This window comes from Tremella mesenterica, assembly GCF_000271645.1.
Source record: "Tremella mesenterica DSM 1558 unplaced genomic scaffold TREMEscaffold_6, whole genome shotgun sequence".
NCBI lineage: Eukaryota > Fungi > Basidiomycota > Tremellomycetes > Tremellales > Tremellaceae > Tremella > Tremella mesenterica.
The window spans coordinates 243362-257042 of record NW_006711230.1 but is presented as its reverse complement, the minus strand read 5'-3'; the positions used below and the strand labels follow the sequence as shown (position 1 = coordinate 257042).

General features: G+C 46.0%; 5 protein-coding genes across 5 annotated transcripts; 4 read left to right on the top strand and 1 right to left on the bottom strand.

Moving 5' to 3' along the window:
- Window positions 1-168: 168 nt before the first annotated feature.
- TREMEDRAFT_39278 (uncharacterized protein) lies at window positions 169-1655 on the top strand. Its single transcript, XM_007004905.1, has 7 exons — window positions 169-219; window positions 267-309; window positions 357-376; window positions 561-688; window positions 854-961; window positions 1083-1431; window positions 1477-1655. The coding sequence occupies exons 1-7, from the start codon at window positions 183-185 to the stop codon at window positions 1500-1502; spliced, it is 711 nt and encodes a 236-aa protein (XP_007004967.1). The 5' UTR covers window positions 169-182; the 3' UTR covers window positions 1503-1655.
- A 139-nt stretch (window positions 1656-1794) lies between these two features.
- Window positions 1795-4355, top strand: TREMEDRAFT_73971 (uncharacterized protein; the record flags this gene model as incomplete). Its single annotated transcript, XM_007005137.1, has 10 exons — window positions 1795-1920; window positions 1966-1998; window positions 2087-2095; window positions 2280-2535; window positions 2830-2901; window positions 3079-3456; window positions 3643-3672; window positions 3765-3850; window positions 3893-3981; window positions 4113-4355. The coding sequence occupies exons 1-10, from the start codon at window positions 1857-1859 to the stop codon at window positions 4353-4355; spliced, it is 1260 nt and encodes a 419-aa protein (XP_007005199.1). The 5' UTR covers window positions 1795-1856.
- A 240-nt stretch (window positions 4356-4595) lies between these two features.
- TREMEDRAFT_62665 (uncharacterized protein) lies at window positions 4596-5451 on the top strand (the record flags this gene model as incomplete). Its single annotated transcript, XM_007004999.1, has 2 exons — window positions 4596-5312; window positions 5413-5451. The coding sequence occupies 2 exons, from the start codon at window positions 4596-4598 to the stop codon at window positions 5449-5451; spliced, it is 756 nt and encodes a 251-aa protein (XP_007005061.1).
- Window positions 5452-6042: 591 nt separating this feature from the next.
- On the bottom strand, window positions 6043-9944 carry TREMEDRAFT_68880 (uncharacterized protein; the record flags this gene model as incomplete). The annotated part of the gene is made up of 10 exons (XM_007005124.1): window positions 6043-6205; window positions 6265-6282; window positions 6493-6728; window positions 6981-7136; window positions 7362-7573; window positions 7722-7980; window positions 8081-8861; window positions 8910-9391; window positions 9444-9572; window positions 9843-9944. 10 exons carry the CDS (start codon window positions 9942-9944, stop codon window positions 6043-6045), a joined length of 2538 nt encoding a protein of 845 aa, XP_007005186.1.
- On the top strand, window positions 9942-12617 carry TREMEDRAFT_39274 (uncharacterized protein). Its single transcript, XM_007004904.1, has 10 exons — window positions 9942-10083; window positions 10225-10272; window positions 10325-10503; window positions 10549-10651; window positions 10699-10723; window positions 10771-10879; window positions 10929-11115; window positions 11164-11546; window positions 11596-11972; window positions 12054-12617. The coding sequence occupies exons 1-10, from the start codon at window positions 10018-10020 to the stop codon at window positions 12173-12175; spliced, it is 1599 nt and encodes a 532-aa protein (XP_007004966.1). The 5' UTR covers window positions 9942-10017; the 3' UTR covers window positions 12176-12617.
- Window positions 12618-13681: the final 1064 nt, after the last annotated feature.

Below are 13681 nucleotides of genomic sequence, written 5' to 3'. Positions count from 1 at the left end.
GTTGCTATGAGGTTTGAGAAAAGATAAAAGCAAGTATGTCGAAAGTAATAGTGGACAGAGGCGTGGTGTGAATTGATGGGCAGGTGCCACACCCATCGGCACTTCGGGAATATCCCACTCAACCCCATCCTCCCTTCCTTCCGTCCCTTTCCGGCTCTACATTCCTCTCAACCAGATCGATAATGTCGGCTCGTCTAGCATTGAGATCCCTCCGGACAGGTAAGCCTTACTTTTAGAGGTCTCGGTGTACGGGAGCTGAACCATAGGCGTTCGACCGGTCGTTCCTGCTCGTGTCTTGGCGGTTCAACCGTATGTCTCTTTCTTTTTATTGTCTGGAAAGCTGTTGACTCTTTCAGCTCCAGATTTCTATCCACTCGTGAGTACTCGGTGACAGGACTTCACCCCTACCTTCAGGAGTACGATTGGAAAGCAAAGAGATATGAGCAGCATGGATGTCAAAGAGGAAACCGGACGAACGTAGAGTCGACACTATTGGTGGAGAGGAGGCTATGGGGGAGAAGAACAGCAGTGACGGGAAGAGTAAAGAACTGATGGTATAGAACAATCTCCCGACGATAGAGCGGCAGCTATCATCAATTCTGTCCCTTCCACTTCACTCTGGACCAAAACTGGTGGGATCGTATTGGGGACAGCTGTGACTGCTGCGGCAGTGTCCACGGAGATTTATGTGAGTCAGGTTGTCCACATCCTGACCTCTGTATGACGTGTTCTGAGAAGCTCAGAGTGAGACGATGAAAAAGGAGCATGTTGGTGGACTTGTTCAGGGCATCGTCACAATGGCAGAAGGCGGGATAAATAATGGGGAGAGTAGCTGAGCATCGCTGACACTCAGGTCGCCAATGAAGAAACCGTCCTCGCTGTCGGCTTTCTCGTCCTTCTCGCTGCTATCGCCCGTTCCATCGGTTCACCATACACCGCCTGGGCGGAGAACCACATCAATGTGAGTCATTCACCTCTCTACTACTTTTCTCGTTACTCCTAAGTAGACAAGTCGTATCAGACGAAGGGTCATTCAGAATGTGGAGTATATGGGAGCGATAGGACCACTCGCTGACATACAGCGTATCAAGGACGTCCTCGGTTCTGCCCGTGCTGAGCATACAAAAGCGGTGACGGAACGTATCGATTCCGTCAATCTTCTCAAAGACGTCGTCCCCCTCACCGAGCAATTGTATGCCGTCGCAAAGGAGACCAATGCCCTCGAGCATGAAAACTTTCTCCTTCAACAGGAGCAAGCGGTCAAGGCCGAATTGAAATCGGTCCTTGACAGTTGGGTGAGGTACGAGCAGCAACAGCGTGAGGCTGAGCAGGCGGCTTTGGTCAAAACTGTGACGGAGAACGTGCAGTCCGAGTTGGCCAAGCCTGCTTTCAAAAAACAATTGCTAGAGGAGGCTTTGGTGCAGGTTGAGCGTGAGTGTGTTTGAAAAATGATATGGTCATTGCTGATTCGGGTAGAGATTTCGCGGTCGAAACAGATCTAAAGGACCTGTAGTTGGGTGGATGGTGCTTGAGATCGCGATGCGGCGAGCAGAGGTCAGCACTTGCATGAGGAGGTCATAAGAGGGGAGTGTGGACGATAGGCGATACTAGAGCCTTTCCAGGCGTACAAAATGCAACAAAATGGTTCGAGGTTGCTTCCGCTTTACAAATGTTATGATACCGCATGATCTGTGAAACACGTGAAGAGATGTCATCGAGATCTATGACGTCAGTTTCGAAGGATGCTTCAGACTGGGACTTATATGTACATAAACTCTTCTGCTCTCTTGTCAGCCACATCAATCTCACGTCGACAATTCATATTCCAAGCAAATAGTTAGCACAACAAAGCCATAATGTCATATACCAACCAACCTGTCACTGGAACCGGTGCCAACGCTGGTGGTCAAGCGGGGGCCAGTAAGTCCATTTTTCTCCTGATGTTAAGCTGTGACTTACGATCAGGTCTCGCGGAGAAGATCAAAGGGGCTGCAAATGGTGAGTACAACTTATCTCGCGGCGAACTGTTCTCTTCCCTCTCGTTGTACCCTGTCATCTCAAGATTCGTGACCTCGCTAACACTCAGTCGCTCATGGTGCGCTCACCGTCTTCTTCCTTCGCCACCCTCTACGTCCTCAATCCCTCCTGCCATGACCAGTCTCCACCCTCATTTTCCCCACACCATTCCGATCTGTAACACAATAGGCTCCTCACTACCAATCGTTCACTTACAAGTAGTTGGCAGCCAGGACAAGTGACAGGATCATGACTGACAACAGGCGCGGGAGAAGGAATAAGAGGTAATATAAACGCCTTTGTCGATAATCTCGGAGAAGGTATCGCCGGTAGAGACCATCCTACCGGTACAACCGCCACCCATACCAACACTTCTACCGCTGGATCTGGTGCTGGGGTAGGGACAGGAATCGGAGCGAAACATCACGTTCACGCGCCTGTTATTGGGAAAGAAACGGGTGAGACGACAGCCGCTAGAGGGGAGAACGAGATGAGTCTTGGAGTTGAACGTCTTACTAGGTGATAGGTTTTTTCCCGTCATATGATGTATGTCACTAGTCATTCGCGATGTTTCCAACGTATTAGTATGAGAGCTCCCTTATATACCTCTGCTTGAGCCCGCTCCTATACCTGGTATAGCATGCAGGCTGCGGACGGGGTTGTGGATGTAGGGACGAAGAGACCGCTTAGTCGAATTGCCGGGCTCTCCTTCCCCCCACTTCGAATCACCTAAATGATCTTGGGATTATATTGTCATTCATCTCGAGTCCTTCTTCAACATCTGCTTAACTTTGGTGGATCAGAGAGTCAAAGCAAAATGTCGGTCATCACTCCCTTCAAGAAAGCAGCTATCATCGGGGCTGGTCAAATGGGTTTAGGCATAGCGTCAGTCCTCTCCCCCTTTTACCCCTGGAGTAAATCCCCTCTCCTTCTTGCCCTCCCCTTTCTGACTAGGCTTGCATCTTCAAGCGCCATATCTACGTCAGCCTCTCAGCTCTCTTATTGAAATTAGGCTATGGCAAGGATCGGATCCGAGAAGGAAAGTTGTCCACTGACACACAGCTACGTAACAGCCCTCCACGCTCAAGTACCTCTATCACTACACGACCCCTCCCCATCCGTCTTATCTTCGGCACATACCAAACTATCATCTCTCCTCAATCGAGACGTTTCCAAAGGTCGTATTACCCAATCTGTAGCGGACGAAGCTTTATCTCGTGTCACACCAAAATCAGGACAAGTGGAAATTGAAGGAGATACCGATTTGGTCATAGAAGCAATACCGGAAATACCAGATTTGAAAATCTCTTTGTTCGAATTGTTGGGGAGGACATTACCTCCTGAAAGTGTCCTGGGGAGTAATACGAGTTCTATTAGCTTGACGAAACTGGCTGCTGCTGCTGGTAGGAAAGATGAGACAAGTGCGAATAGGGTGATTGGGTGAGTTGTCCATTCGCATCGCTCTTTCTGCCTTAGCTTCGACACCTGGAAATCATCCGGTTTGGGGGGAAATCGCTCAACATTTATTGGCCAGCTGGTTGGGACGCCTTGTTGGCTATGAATCTCTAGGAGGTGGTGGAAACCAGTGGATAGGAGAAGTTTGCTCGGGCATTACACTGATTGCAGAATACATTTCTTCAACCCCGTTCCTCAGATGTGAGCCACCTTTCCCTCTCTCTGTCCCACCGTTACTCTCAAAACAATGAGATCCTCTTCTGTTTTGATGGATGCTTGGAACTGAGATAAAGGCGTTTAGTAGAGATCATACCCGCCCTTCAGACCAGCCAAGAGACCATACACCGAGCGAAAGAATATGGTAAATCATGTAAGAAAGGTACGCCCAAACCCCACCCCTTCCAATCGTGCTAATGGACAGAGGTGACAATGTCGACCGACTCTCCAGGATTCATAGCTAATGCTATCCTCATGCCTATGTTGAATGAGGCTATATTAGTTTTGGAGAAGGTACGTTCTGTATCCTATCCATCCGTTCGTCACACCACTCTATATCAACTTGGAAAGACAGCCATCCTTCATGCACACTTAAGCTGTTCTCTTTGAGAGACGATGGAGATCTGAATGGCTGATTTCACGAGGGAATAGCTACAGCAGAAGATATCGATACAACATTTAAACTCGGTATGGGTCATCCCATGGGACCTCTAGCCCTTGCCGACTTGATCGGTCTCGATACTTGTCTATCTATCCAACGTGTCTTACATACCGAGTCGGGCGATAGCAAATATCGTCCTTCTGGTCTGTTAGTCCGAATGGTTGATGCTGGGTGGTATGGTAAAAAATCCGGTAAAGGTTTCTACGAATATCCCTCTACTTCTTGATGGATCATCTCTGCTCAGATCAATGATTACATGAATGTCATGTTATTACGTGGCCTTCTTTCTCCATCACATGTCGTACTTGGACAAAGGAGGATAGGTGATTGATCCTTTATCATGTGTCATAAACTCCGCTTGTTGTTTTACATATAGTGTACATGACATGATCCAATATGATTTCTCTCATCAATCTCCTTACTTATCCTGTGATATCAAAAGTGTACATTCATCAACAATCTTGACATGTCAGCTGAAGAATCTCAATATTGGGATCAGGACCAATCCGAATACGACGATGGCGATTATGAAGAAATAGAAGTTGAGAGGTATGATGAAGATTTAACTCAACCACTTCAAGATATGTCTTTGGTCCCTTTTCGACGATCTAACACAGGACCGGGAACGATATCTTCTTCTTTAACAAACTCACAACTTTCCAGAACATCTACATTCAATAATTCAAAAGCTACAAACACTAGTAAAAGTGGTGTTCGTAAACCTGGTTCAAAAACATCTAAACAATCAAACTCCAACAAATTTCCTTCAAGAGCATTAACAAAACCAAAAGATCCACTTAGTTTTATAGATGATTTACCTTTTCTTCCTGATCCAAGACATAAAGTATATCTTCGTCAAAGACTCCAAACACTTTGTTCTCTTGTACATCTTTATCCTGCACAAGATTCGATGAGAGGTTCAGCATATACAACTATCATCCCACGTCCTTCTAAATCAATGAAATATCAAACTAAAATCAATGATACTGATGTACCTCCAAATGACACAGTGGAACCTCTTTCTAGATCTGATTCCAGATCTTTCAGAAGAACAAATTCGACAATGTCGTTAACATCAAGTCCATCGAGATCAAGAAGATCAAATTATAGTATAACGAATGAAGATAAATTATCTTTAGATCATTTGGCAGCTTGTATTTATTCTTGGGCTTCTCAAAGTCTTGTAAGTAAGCCTGAATGGATAGAATTGAAATTTTGGGTGAATAATACAGTGGACGTTATCAAAAGTCAATTGATGGGATTATCAACGGCTATAGACACAGCTATTGATCATCTACAATCTCAAAGAAAGTGTGAGATGAACAGGATAAGAAATCAGAGTTTTGATGAGAGTGGGGAAGGATCTATGAGATATATAATGGATAAACAAAGTTCGAATAAAAGAATAGAAGAAAAAGAAGAAGAATGGAAGATTATTTCTTATGCTTCTTGGAGATCGATAGACGAAACGGGTACAGAAAATCAGGCTATTTGGGAAATTAGCTTAAAAGAGATTGGGAATCCTTTTGCTTCTTCTACAGAAGTGAACAAACCATTAGGACAACAAAGGTTGGTTGATCAAGGTGAATTGCAGTATCTACCAAGGCCAGAGGAGAGGGCGATGCCTTGGGAAGATCAGAGTGATTTTTGGGAGAGATGATAGAAACTGGTGGACATCAGTATCACACGGGAATAACATTAGTATTACAAGTCTGATATTCAAAAGTACATTATCTCTTCAACTCGTCAGACGGGTGAATGGTACAATGAAGTAGAGTACCAAACTTGAGATGATGAAGGACGGGATGATCAGTAAAACGTTACACAATACGATATATGACCAAGAGTTGAAGTGAGGATGGTTGATGGGTAGTCGTGATGGAAAGAACGATGTGCATATTACCAATGTCATATCATGTGGTTTGTTCAAGTTGAGTCGTCCAATTATATGGTTGAAACCAAGTTCCTAATTCTTTCGCACGTTGTTTGTTCAATACGAAATCGATTTTCCGTGGATTACGCCATTTACGAGGTTCCAACTCTAGTAAATTTCCTATGATCTCACTTGCGAAATAACTATTAAATCAGTTTTTTGTCACAACTATATTCCGTTCCAGTATCATTCATCCACCGACACGTCCTCTTCGTTCATACTTGGTACCATCTTATCATACAGAACTTTTTTCCAAAGAGAAACACAAAATGAGGAAAGAAGTGCAAGTGGGTATGTGGGTATGTGAGGGATGATCAAGATGAGACTCTGAAAGATAGTCAAGACTGGCCAAAAATGAAAAAGTCAGGACTGAGGAGGATGAGAAGCAGAGATAGAGGACCAAAAACGAAACAAAAATCAACAAACTCACGGTGGAAAACTAGTACCACCTCTATCCCCTTCATTAGCAGGTATACCATCTTCGACACCTCCTTCCTCCGTACCTTCAATAACATGTCCATAACCTTTTTCACCTTTGTAATCCCAATGTACCATGAAGTACGGTATGTTGGATACCAAACAACGTCTGAAACCTCCTGGACGAGAAGAGAAATCGATGAGTTTTTTATGTTGAGACCATTCGGATTCAGAAGCGAGTATACTTTCCTTTGGTTGTTAGCACCTTCCCTGCGTACGAACATTACATTCATATCGATTGACACGAGCTTCATCGTCTCACATGCCCAAATGCTAAGCAGGTTCAGATATGTGGAGTTTGACAGGAGGAAGGAAGGACCAGAAAGAAGTGATAGATCGCACAGCGAGACACACAGACGATAAAGATGGGTGATGGAGAAGGGGTGCAAATCGTGGAACAACACAGTGAATATTGCATAAAGAGAAGATAATCAAACTTACTCGGAAATAAGCAGGAGCATCTTGGAATTGATCATAGGGTAATGGTACAGCTTCTATAAACGTATGTCTCTGTTGTCGAAAACTTAATATCGTTTCGTAGAACAATACACCTTTATTTTCTTTTGCGTGCATACGCATCAGACATTTCATAAAGTTCTTCTTGTCAGCCAATACACTATGTACACAAACTCTTTTCGAGGGGCAAAACTATGGCTGCAGAGAAAGTGATTGCTCCGAGCCAATTTACGTGTCGATACCTCTTACTCGGAATGAGAGAACCAGATTGATGGTACATGGTGCGGCTCAGATAACTGGGAAAGGGGTATAAGAAGGACGTCACATGGGACACGAAGATGAAGAGAAAAGGACAACTCGACTCACTCGTACTTCCTCCCATTCATCATCATCCATTTCCAAACTACTAAGATGATGTTGTAGAGGTACTATCAAACAATGTCCTTCCACTAACTCTTCAGTCATCGTGCAACATAAATACGTTCTTGTTCCAAGTGCGACGACAGCTGTTAATGGTTGACGATCTTCTTGATAACAAAATGGACATTCGTCCAAGGCTTTTTTAGTACGGGCGTAATCTATTGTTCAGCTCGACACTCACCTACTTGTTTTTTCCCGTTGTCGCCACGTTATCTGTAGCACGTCTACCTCATGTTTGGACTGGAATAACAAAGCATGCGACATGCTTGTTGTTTGTACAAAGGGGAATGTGACCATTGAACCCACCGTTTATAGCAAACTGTCGTTTCATAGCATCAGACTTCATCTTTCTTCTCGCTAACCTGTCCGCATTGTCGTCCATATAATCCAAATCATTCTCAAACTTGGCATCTCGCGCAATGTTCATAGCCATCTGAGCGTCAAACTCTTTTTGTTCCCTTGAACCTGCACCAAACTTTTCTTGTCGGACTAATTCTCCAAGAGAAAGTTCATCATCGTCCGCGTTGTACCTTAACAGATTACCTTCTTTATCTCTGGTTTCGAACTGAAACATCAGCGTTATAATCATGGTACTCCTTCCATGCAAAACTGAGGGATGAAGGGACACGGAGATACAGTGTATCTACAAAAAACGCTGGACTCACTCTTTCCGGCTTCTTTCGCCTATTACCAGGTCGAACATTTTCGTCATCTTCCTTGCCCATACCAACATCATACAACCTTCCTCGACCATCCAGGGTAGGTAACACCTGAACTTCCGTCCTCGTCCCATTCTCATCCACCCGACCCATCTGTCCCTGAATTCCATTACTCGATCCAGTCCACATTCCCTCCCCACCTTGATCGCCACCACCTCTCTCGAACCGTCTCCGCTCCTTATCATACTCTTCTTCTAGCTCTACAGCTTTAGGATCGTCAGACAATTTGGCCCGAAGAACCTTTGCTTGTAGACGATTCAATTGCTCGATGGATAAAGGAGGTTCAGATGACGTTGGATCTTTGGTATCTGGGAAGGGGAAATTAGTTTTGGGGTCTGTCAAATTTTGAGGAGTGAAAACGCTCGGAATGGGAGTGGTCACTTTGGCAGGAGTGAATGTACTTTCTGTACGTCTTATAGCATCCACCCGTCCGACTCCTCCTGGAGTTTTGAATTCTTGTCCAGCTTCTCCCGGACGTCTGAACCCAGCTCTCGAACTTGGTCGAGACCCGAAAGTATCTTCAGAAGTGAACATGAATCGTCTACCACCTGCATCAGGTGTACGAACACCTGTTGTACTTGGAGTTCCGAATCCTTCACTACCTCCTCCCCGACGAGACTGACGTCGTTGTTCACGTTCATCGATGATTCTTCGTTCTTCCACGGCTTCATGGAATTCGTCCAATGAGCCATATCGTTCCATCGCGACATCTTCCACATCCCGGCTTCTAGAACTATCAGCTACAGTCCAACCTATCACATGGAGATGGACGTACTGCTCTGTTGCTTGCTCATATAATTTCTTCAGCTTCATCATCCTCCATTGATATCCTGGTCCTCCGGGCTGAACCTTCTTCGGACCCTTCTCTTCATACTCGTCTACATTCTTACCCTCTTTAAGCTGAGTGTTGAGTTCGTATCTCTCTGCTCTGGTACGGCTCGCCTCGGCTTCAGCCTCTTTTGGATTCTTTCGTTCATGAACTTTGCCTAGATCAGAGAAGAAGTCGACGTCATTGGAAAATGTCCGGTCGTTACTAGTCTCTTCTCCGTATCCATCTGTTAACCCATTAGATGCGCTATGAGGGGTATCTCGAGCTATTCCCGTGTCGGGTATTGGAGGAGCTGTGTTAGTGGGCTCGAGCATCCAACTTTCCCTCTCGGAAGAACTAGCGACCACAGGATGTAGGGGATCTTTCGTACTGGCTTGATGAGATGTCAGGAGCAAAGATTCGGCAGTGGGTATATTTGAGATAGCCTCCTTTACCATTAGCTCAGGTTCGCAGGGTGGAATATGAGATTGAGACACTCACAGTCCCATCGATACTCTTCTCCACCCACATGCCTGCGTCATAATCATCCTCTACCACCTGGAGTCGGTCTTCTTCCCTATCTTCAGCTCCCTTCTTTCTTCTCTTCCGTTCCGCTCGCTCTTCTTCCGTCTCATGGCGATGTTTCTTGCCACGATGTCGCTCTTTGGCTCCCCTGTCGTGATCCTCCTCAGACAGGTGACTGTGATCCCGGTGCTTGTGATGTTTTCGATGATCACTGTGATCATTGTGAGATCTCTTGCGCTGATCATCCTTGGCTAGACGGTCCTTCTCTCGTCTGTCTCGCTGTTCTGATGTTGTTCTCCTGTGCTCCCCCATAGTCTTGGATATGTATTGAATGTGAGTCGGCTGTGATAGAGCTGGTGGACCGAGTCAACTTACTCGTATAGGTCTACCGGTGATGTAAATGGTCCCCCCGGATAAAGAAGGACCCTCGCTCACTCGTCTCCACTCACACCCGGCCCTGATCAAAAACCCTCCCATCTTTGCCTTTGGAAACTTGTGCGACGCTCCTATACACTATCACATTCCTTCCCTTCTCATACACTCATTCATCATGGAGCGTAACTTGGAACATAGAAAGAACAACTTCAAAGGCAAGACCAACTTTGCGGCTGACCAGGTAAGTTTTCTTACTATCCCTTCCCACAGTTCTCTCACGCGACTGCACGGGCTTTTCTTTGGCCACTCAACTTTTCATCCCCTCTCGTCGTCGGTCTATACATCCTTTATGCACCTATATGACATATGCTGATGTGTCCAGCTGCGTAGACGTCGTGAAGAGCAGCAAGTCGAGATCAGGAGGCAGAAGGTGAGCATGATTATTCCGGACTCCGGACTTTCAGGCAAAACTTACTGGTCAGCGTGAAGAGAATATCGCCAAGAGGCGTAACTTTCATCCAGTCTTGGAGGATGATCTCGACTCGGATGAAGATGTCGAGCTTGGTTCTGCTGCCCTGGGCGAGACGCTGCCCCAGATGTTGGCAGCTGTCTTGAGTCAGGATCCTAATGCGCAATTGGAAGCGACCATGAAATTTCGCAAGTGCGTGTTCTTGCAAATTTTCCAAGGTTGTGCTGACGAGGTCAGACTGCTGTCCAAGGAGAAAAGTCCACCCATCGATCGAGTCATCGAGTGCGGAGTTGTTCCTCGCTTTGTGGAGTTTTTGCAGAGCAACAATGCCATGATACAGGTATGTTTATCTCATCGTCACATCGACGCCCTTGCTGATGGTCACAGTTTGAAGCGGCTTGGGCTTTGACCAGTCAGTATTGATCCGTTTCTGTAACTGACGAGTGACTAATCCCTTAGACATTGCTTCTGGCACTTCTCAACACACTCATACTGTCATCGAAGCTGGTGCTGTCCCACACTTCATCAAACTCCTCTCGTCCCCTGTCATCGACGTCCGGGAACAAGCGTGAGTTCTCTTTACGTTTCTTACTGACAGGGGATGAACTGACATTCAGGGTTTGGGCTTTGGGAAACATTGCCGGTGACTCGCCCAAATGTCGGGATTACGTCCTTGAAACTGGCGCTCTCGAACCCCTTCTCATGCTCCTCAATGAAGATCATAAACTGTCAATGTTAAGGAATGCTACTTGGACTCTGAGCAATTTCTGCCGTGGAAAAAATCCTCAACCCAAATGGAAAAAGGTGAGTTCTTTCTTGCACACGCCCTGTATCTCAGGCTGACCAAGTTAGATCGCTCCGGCTCTTTCTGTCCTTACAAAACTCATCTATTCCCTTGATGACGAAGTCTTGATCGATGCTTGTTGGGCCATCTCTTATCTTTCCGACGGTACCAATGACAAGATCCAAGCTGTCATCGAAAGTGGTGTGTGCCGTCGATTGGTCGATCTCCTCATGCACCCGTCCACCGCGGTTCAAACTCCAGCTCTACGATCTGTGGGTAATATCGTCACCGGTGATGACCTGCAAACCCAAGTGGTCATCTCTTCTGGTGCCTTGTCAGCTCTCCTGAGCTTGCTATCATCTCCCAAGGATGGTATTCGCAAGGAAGCATGCTGGACTATTTCCAACATCACCGCAGGTTCTCCGCTGCAGATTCAGGCTGTCATTGACGCGTAAGTCTCACATCAGCCTGATATTGCATGAGCATAGCTGATGGACCAGAAACATCATTCCCCCTCTCATCAACATCCTCCAGAACGCCGATTTCAAAACTCGTAAAGAAGCATGTTGGGCCATCTCGAATGCGACTTCCGGTGGACTTCAAGAACCAAATCAAATTCGATATCTCGTCAGTCAAGGTTGTATCAAACCCATGTGCGACCTTCTTGGAACGATGGACAACAAGATTATCCAGGTCGCGCTTGACGGATTGGAGAATATTCTCAAAGTTGGAGAGATCGATAAAGAAGCGGCGGGTCCAGGTGGTGTCAACAAATATGCTCAGTACATCGAGGAGGCGGGCGGTATGGTCGCCATTCATAATCTTCAACATCACGAGAATTTGGAGATTTACAAGAAATGTTTCTACATCATGGACAGTGAGTCATGTCCATTTTCTTCCTGTACATACATGAGAGGGTGTATGATCGGTCCTGAGAATACATCGGCTGACGTGCTAGAATTCTTCCCAGACGATGAAGAAGAAGAGGCAGGTGCTGCTCCCGCTGTGGACGCCAGCGGACAATACGCCTTCCAAAGTGACGTTGCCGTTCCTCATGGAGGTTTCAACTTTACCTCGTGACAATGAATGCCCGACCTTTCACATTGACCATGTCCATCAATGACATGCGCTGTACTTCCTACTCCGTACCGAATCCTTTACCCGATAAACAATCTGTACATCCCAATCGCTCTTTCCAACCCATAAGCATCGACCGTCGCGTATAGTGACCCGGCCCTTCCTTCACCATCCCCGATATTTGACTTCCACTGTATGACTTCCTCACCTGTCTCTCAATTACACAAATTCATCTTCCCATCGTGGTCCCTTTGAACATGTCCCTCACTAGCAACAATCAGCATCGACGTAGGCAATAGCCGCGTCGTCCCACACTTCACCCGGTACGATCTGGAAAAGTCGAGTTTGTCTTGATAACGACCGTCTGCGCATGTAGATGGAACATATGCAACATATATCGAGAAATGAATACATGACGTGTGTTGGTATGCAATGCGTCCATAATACTTGCCATTTACTTATGTACTCTTACAATTTCATTCCTAATGCGGGATGCCCGACTGGAGTAACATGAATGAACTAACGGCATGCCTATTTCACTAGTCGGAATTCTCAGGGTGTGAGTGGCAGTGAGACGTCATTTGACGCACGCCCCGCGCCCCATGGTACCAACCATGGTTTTACCCCCACAAGAGCCGATCTTGACTTGTTCAACCTCGCACAACTTGTTCAGGTCATCTCTTTCCATACCATCTCCAATGTACTCGCAGTAGATACAGAATCCATGCATCGTCCACTGATCACAGAGCATCAAAGGGACTCGCTGCCAAGCAGAAAGGTTTGAACACGTTTCTTTCTCCAGTTTTCCAGATTGCACTGGTGAGGTGGGTGGTGCCTGATTAATTGACTTTTTGATCCAAATCCCTCCGATCCCTGCTTGCTCATACTACTAGAATACACTCCTATCTCCTCCTGATACTTCATCCTCTGACCACTCCTTCCCTCTCTGTACATATATCATTCCCTCTCTCCTCTTTCATCCTCTCCTTCTTTTCCCCCTCCATCATTCATTATCGTACTGTGCAATCCCCATCTGCGGAAAGACCACCCCGACCCGCGTAGACTTCCCCATTCATCACTAACCAAAAATCGATATTCCCCATCGGACGGTCTGATACCCCCCAACGTACCAACGTGTTCATCGAGCGGCGTGGCGTTCACATTCTCGGGTCACGAGCAGTGTGAATGGGTGTACATCGATCTCTCGGTCCATCGCTTTGGCTCTTCATCGGTCCATCGGTTCATCGGGTTGAGACTTGGTTGAATAGTAAAAAAACAAAGTGAGTTTGAAATTTTTGTTGTCAATTGTTTTTTGTGTTTCTTACTCTTCCAATTTAACACTTTCTTCGACATCTCTCCAATATGTTCTATCAGTAACATTCTCTTACCGTCCATTCTTGATAGTGAATCCACTTGTTCCAACCAATGATTTTGATGATCGATGATCTTCAAAGGGAGTCATTGAACGTCGATCATCTATCCATCCTTTCACTTTGATCCGTGTATACC